General features: G+C 40.5%; 1 protein-coding gene across 3 annotated transcripts in view; it reads right to left on the minus strand.

The window, feature by feature from the left end:
* The window catches only part of STAC (SH3 and cysteine rich domain), a 707138-nt gene extending 702798 nt beyond the window's left edge, over positions 1 to 4340 (minus strand). The window contains exon 1 of one of the 3 annotated variants that reach the window (XM_073549909.1): positions 3843 to 4340. In XM_073549909.1, coding sequence (XP_073406010.1) covers positions 3843 to 3950 — 108 coding nt within the window. In that variant the 5' untranslated portion in view covers positions 3951 to 4340. The remainder of the gene's footprint in view (positions 1 to 3842) is intronic. The other 2 variants (XM_073549907.1, XM_073549908.1) reach the window with 2 other exon arrangements.
* Positions 4341 to 6000: the final 1660 nt, after the last annotated feature.

The raw sequence follows: 6000 nt of genomic DNA on the forward strand, positions 1-6000 counted from the left end.
CCTAGGAAGGGGCCATGGATATTGAACCCTCCCTGACTAAAAACATAAGCTTTTGGCCGCCCCATAAATGACGCATCCATAAAATGTGCAAAATCTGACACTTAGTCTCACTCTTCTCACGTGCGCTGGTATGGTGGCAAGTGGGGTGATAGTTGGAAAGTTGTTCTCACCTTTGTATTGTGAGATGGCATCCAGCCCAGTGGTTAGTAATGGAGAGGTGTCTATAAGATGCCCCATCCTAATCCCATAGTCATATTGTATAAAAAACACAGACCCAGAATATAGTCCTTTTATTGAAAGAATGACACAGACTCATTGAATTAATCTTTGTTAAACCATATGTCATCGTCCAGTCCACAGAAGTCAATGTCTCCTGTAACAGTATTAAAATAGCAAACAACACTATTCCTAATTAGATAATTTGATTTCTTTAGATAATTTTGATGTCTTAAAGGCTCCTCTCCATTACTAAGCAGTGGGCTTGATATCACCGGACAATGCAAAGGTGACATCAACCCCACAATTATGAACCCCACTTGTCACCGCCAGAGGGCAAGAGGGAAGATTTGGTGCATCTAATAGATGTGCCTTTTGTGGTGGGGCTGTGGGCTGTTATATTTAGGCTGGGGGGGGCAATATCCAGGGCCCTTTACCAGCTGACAGCTGAGTGTTGCAGCCCGCAGCTGTCAATTTTGACTGGCGGGTTACCAAAAACACAGGGAAACCCACATCATTCTTTTTTAATTTATTTATAGTGGAGGAGGTGGCTGATCAATACTCCTATGAGCCATCACTTGCTCTTACTGTCAAAAGTTGAATGCAACTCTCAACATTGTCCCCTGCTAGCACTGATCGCTGCACGAGCAGGAGATAGTGATGTGATGTGTCTTCACTTCAGCACCATGCGCCTGGGAACAGCGCAAACAGTACCGCTAATTCCCAGGCGCCAGTATGTGTCACACTGATGACACAGGGATGTCATCCATGTATCATCAGTGTGAACATGCGCGGGATGTTTTGTGCTGCTACCGGAAACACTGACATCTGAAAAAACTTTAGTGAACTCAGTCATTTACCGAACTTTAACCGACTTTTGACAAGTCTTAGGAAAAAAACTCAGGAATCCAAACACGAATCCTAGTGTGCAATGTTGATGCCGAGCTTGAGATTGGCAAATGTTTTCCAAACAAGTTTCCTCATCTCTAGTAGAGAATGAATCTGCTGAGATTTGGATTAGCCAATATTCTAATTTGCCAAACTGTGCAGATTTGACAAGGATAGTTATTTAATGACTTGAATGTTCTTTAATATGCTTTGACCCGAGAGCATAAAAAATATAGGGTGAACAACAGAAAAAAAGGAATACTCACCTCATTACTCACCTGTCCCACAGCACCCGATGCCTGTCGTCTGGTCCTCCTGGTTCTCCGTGCCTTTACTTTTAACCTTCTCTAATCACATGCACCTTCTTTGACTTTCTTCACTTTGGACTAAGAGCTTTCACTCGACCAGGGCTCTGAAGTCACTGCACATCATGCCATCACAACAAACATAGTGTCATCACAATGTTGTGACTGGCATCACCAGAGGACTATTCAGAGTCTCTGGGGTTGCACTTTGGTGACAACATACACTGCATACATGGCACATTGTGATGTCATAGGCCTGCTAAAGCTGGAAGTCCCAGAATGAAAAAGGCTAAAGAAGACGCGTGCCACCAGAAAAGGCTAAAAGAAGAAGTGTGTAGGACTGGAAAATGGGCTACAGAGACGGTGGGACAGATGAGTGGTAAGATCAGTAATATTAATAATTTTTAAGCTTTTGCCAGCCCTCTATGGTTCAGCTCACCATAATATTACTGCATTTGCATGGAGCAAATTGTAAACAATCCGTGTTCTGGAGAATGCAAATTTTTATTAAGTTTGAGGATAATTCAATTGCACTTGAATAAATTTGCTCATCTCTACTGAATGATGTTATTTCTGCAATATAAGAAATCATATGCAATTCAGCTAAACATCTACAAAATCTTTGCAAGTTGAGATTGGCAGCATACTGTATACGGATGGTGCTCACCCACACAAGTCTAAGGGTGTGTGCAAAACATCAGACTGCACTCAGAAGTCAGCAGCGTGCAGTACGATATACGCCGACTCACAGAATGGGGAAGATGGAGAAATGAAATTCTCCATTTTCTCTGCACCTGAGATCTGATTCTCGCATGCGAGATAATTGCACCACAGTGCACTGACACTCAGCTCACGCTCACAGCACAGATTGGCTGAGTCATTTGCATATAGCATCCGATTCTCTCTCATGAAAGAATCATCAGATGCTACACGCCAGTTTGATCGAACCGATACAATTTTACCCAAGCTGGAAGTGGAAAAACGTTCCACAAGGATTATATAACCATTCTTACAAGATATCCATTAACCATGAGATCTATTTGATAATGTAGACTCACCAAATGTTCATTTTAATTTCAGGATTAGGCAGGCAGCATTCTGACATGGATTTCCAAAGTAACTATAGCATCCTCATCATGTCTTGTCCTCATCTAGATTATTATTCTTATTTAGACAAGAATATTTAATTAGAGCAATAATGTGCTGTCTTTTGGATTTCAACCAATCACTTGCCATACCTGCTGGCATCATTGTGGAGGCCAGTTATTGGCTGCAGTGGATACATATGTACACATATCATTGATGAAGAAAAGTATACAAAGCATCCGTGCTAAGTCAGCAAGGAATTAACATGCCAGTAATGATATTTATTTATTCTTATAACCTTATCTGCAATAAGTAAAATTTTTTAAACTTTCACACAACCCCTCTTTTATCAGAAGTCCATTATAAGACGGTAGATTCAGTGAAGCATATAAAAAAAATAGTTCAGAGTTTCATTAATAAAAGTGTGACAATTTTTTTCTCCCTTGTCTTCTGTGTGCAATCCATGTGCAGTTTGTATTCAATCCGCTTTCTTTTCACAGCGCAGCTTTTAATAATTTTCAAGATCATTTACTGCCATTGCTATGTCACAAAATTTCAATTTATCCATAAAAATTGGATGCTATACTGTGTCTCCGCATGGCATCCATTTTTTCATGCACCCATAGACTTGAATTGGTCAGTCACATCCGACACACGGAAGAGACTAGTGTATGCTGAAGATTTTTTCACAAGCAGATTAGGTTAGTGAAAATATGTTTTGGCACTGCTCCACTGAATAACATTGGTCCAGATGCTGCCCGTTTTTAACATGGACAGCACTCGGACCAAAAACACAGTTGTGTGAGCAAGCCCTAGAAGGGAGCAGCTATAAGACTAACTTTTTGAATACAATTTTAGTAGAATGCAAGCACCATTTCAGATTCTTCATCTGAGAGGCATCTAGATTCACTAAATATAGGCTGTCACAAACAGCACCTAAATTCCGCCACCATCGCCTATTACCATTGGAAAATTCTATTTTGCTGACTTGATAACAGAATTGCTTTAAATTGTAAAGGAAGTCATTCCAACAATAACAATATACCAACTGGTGCAAATGTAATACTATGAAAATTTGGTGAACGTTATTAGAAGGGAAAACATCTTTTCAATATTTTAGAACTCCTGCATGTGATACGGTATCAACCTCCGACACATTCAATGAATGGGATTAGCTGTATAGATTCCTAGCGTAAAGCACAGTCAAATCATAGACATTGGGTCAGGTTTAGAAAAAGTCCAGAATTTTTCAAATTAGCTGCCTGTCACTCTATCTATAGACAGTTCTTAAAGTAACAATCTGTAGGGTCATTACTGGTCCCTCGTCTAAAGACAAATGATAAATACCTTTGATTCTTGGCTACTTGTGGAAGCTGGAGAGTGAGGCTGTTCAGTGTTTCCAAGTTCATCATCCTTTTCCGCGCTGTCTCCCATGGTGCTGCTTGGAGGAATCATTCTCTCTACGATGTGCCGGCTATTAACTATGTCACTTTTAATTAAAGAGAAATAGGTAGCATCTCATTGACCTCTTGCTGCTACTGATTTTCTCCTGTGTGCACATGTCCTCATGATTAGCTAAATGTGAATTCTTGGTTTATCATCCTTTCATTTTCCTTATATTAATATCCAGTCTGCATGTCCCTTCTTCCGGGCAAGTTGTGTCTTGACTAGAATTGCTTTTGTAGGGCTGCGCAGCGTGTGGATGGATTGTGTTCTCCCTTTATAGTAAAAAAGCCTGGAGGTATGGGACATGGAAGTGTGGCTGTCAGCCCCGGTGATCAGGATAGAAGTGAGCTGAAGCAGAAAGCCTGGGCTGCTTACACATGAGCCATGAGAAGGAGGAGCTCACTTCCAGACTGCTTAGGGTAGCTTGTATAGGCATGTGCTGCCGCCGTCTTACTACTGCACAAGGAATACACAGTGAATGGGCTAGCAGATGGCAAAAAGGCATTTATTACATTGGTTAAGCATTAGAAACTATTAGAAAAAAAAACTTTGTGAGCCCAAAGGGACAAATCATACAAACAGCAAAAAACTGACACTGGCAAGTATTCTGCAAAATAATTGAATTGATACTAAGGGAAATGAATTCAATGCATTGGCAATAAAAGATTTTTTTTCATTCACTTTTTTTGCATTTCATTACTAATAGCAGGGTTCTGGAACTTTTAGATTCTTTAAAATTTTGTTTAGCGGTTACCCATAAAATAGGCGAAGCTTTGATAGTATGCATAAAAACAAATTTCAGCCTCATGTTTAGCCTTTCAAAATGCAAAGCATTTGATAAACCTTGTCCAAGCGATAAAATTATGGTAATTCCATCAATTATAGATATTATATACCGCTATTGTCAGCATTGGTTCCCTTTAGTAGGACAGCAGCAACTTTGACTTTGGCTTCTATGTTGGGCACTCAGCAAATTGCAGGCTGTATTACAAAAGCCTAGATTTCTTAGGTAAAGGCGGAAAATGTAACTAAACCTAAGGAGAAACTGAGCTGTTGCCCATAGCAAAGAATCAGATTCAAGCTCTTGTTTTTATAAGACTGATTAAAAATTGAAACAAGTAACCAGATTGATGGTCATGGGCAAATAATATACTCTTGCTCAGCACTAGTTTTTATTCCTTAGTATTTGCTTGCAATAAAGTTTAACTGTATGCAGTAATAATTAGAGTTGAGCGACTTTTGGTTTTTTAGGGTCGCGTTTCGTTTCGTGAAACCCGACTTTTCCAAAAGTCGGGTCGAGCAAGATCGTCCGATTATAGGGAAAAGTCGGGGTCGTCCCGAAACACGAAACCCAATGTAAGTCAATGGGGAATAAAAGTCAGCAGTGAGAGGAGGACAGGAAACACACCAACAGTGCCCATTTGAATGCCAAAAGCATCAATTCTTCTTACTTAAGCTTGTCAACCTTAATTAACTTCATAATACAAGTTACGCACTGAAAAATGGGGGTTATTTGGCTACAGACTGTGGGGGGGGAGGGCTGGCTCCAGGTTTTCATGTGCCCTGGGCGAAAGAGCGCCCCTTTAACACATACCACAACTCATCATGCTCCAATACGGCAGAGAAATAGCGGTATAGTACAATGAAAAATACCTCACTTTTTACATCTCATGACGAGGCCCATCTATTTCTCCATACAGAATCATTGGTCCCATATAATGTTTGAAACAGTATATGATGAGCTCCACATAATGCTACAGTATATGTTGGTCCCCATGGATGAAGCTCCACTGTCTTATGGGCCCAAATAATGCTCCAAACATAATGGGCCCCATTTCTAATGCTCTAGTGTATAATGGGCCCTGTAAATGCTGCTCCAGTGTCTGATGTCCACCTTTGGAATGTTCCAGTGTATGGTGGGCCCCATCTATCATTCTCAGACGGTGTTAGGCCCAGTATGGATTGCACGTGATTGCACAAAGGTTAGAAAGGGTACCGTATCCCCGGATAACATGTATGGATAGCGTACACATTCAAAATATATGTCTCAGGAGGCAGG

The sequence above is a fragment of the Dendrobates tinctorius genome, unplaced genomic scaffold (assembly GCF_039654945.1).
Source record: "Dendrobates tinctorius isolate UK_male_01 unplaced genomic scaffold, ASM3965494v1 ptg000162l, whole genome shotgun sequence".
In the NCBI taxonomy this organism is placed as follows: Eukaryota; Metazoa; Chordata; class Amphibia; order Anura; family Dendrobatidae; genus Dendrobates; species Dendrobates tinctorius.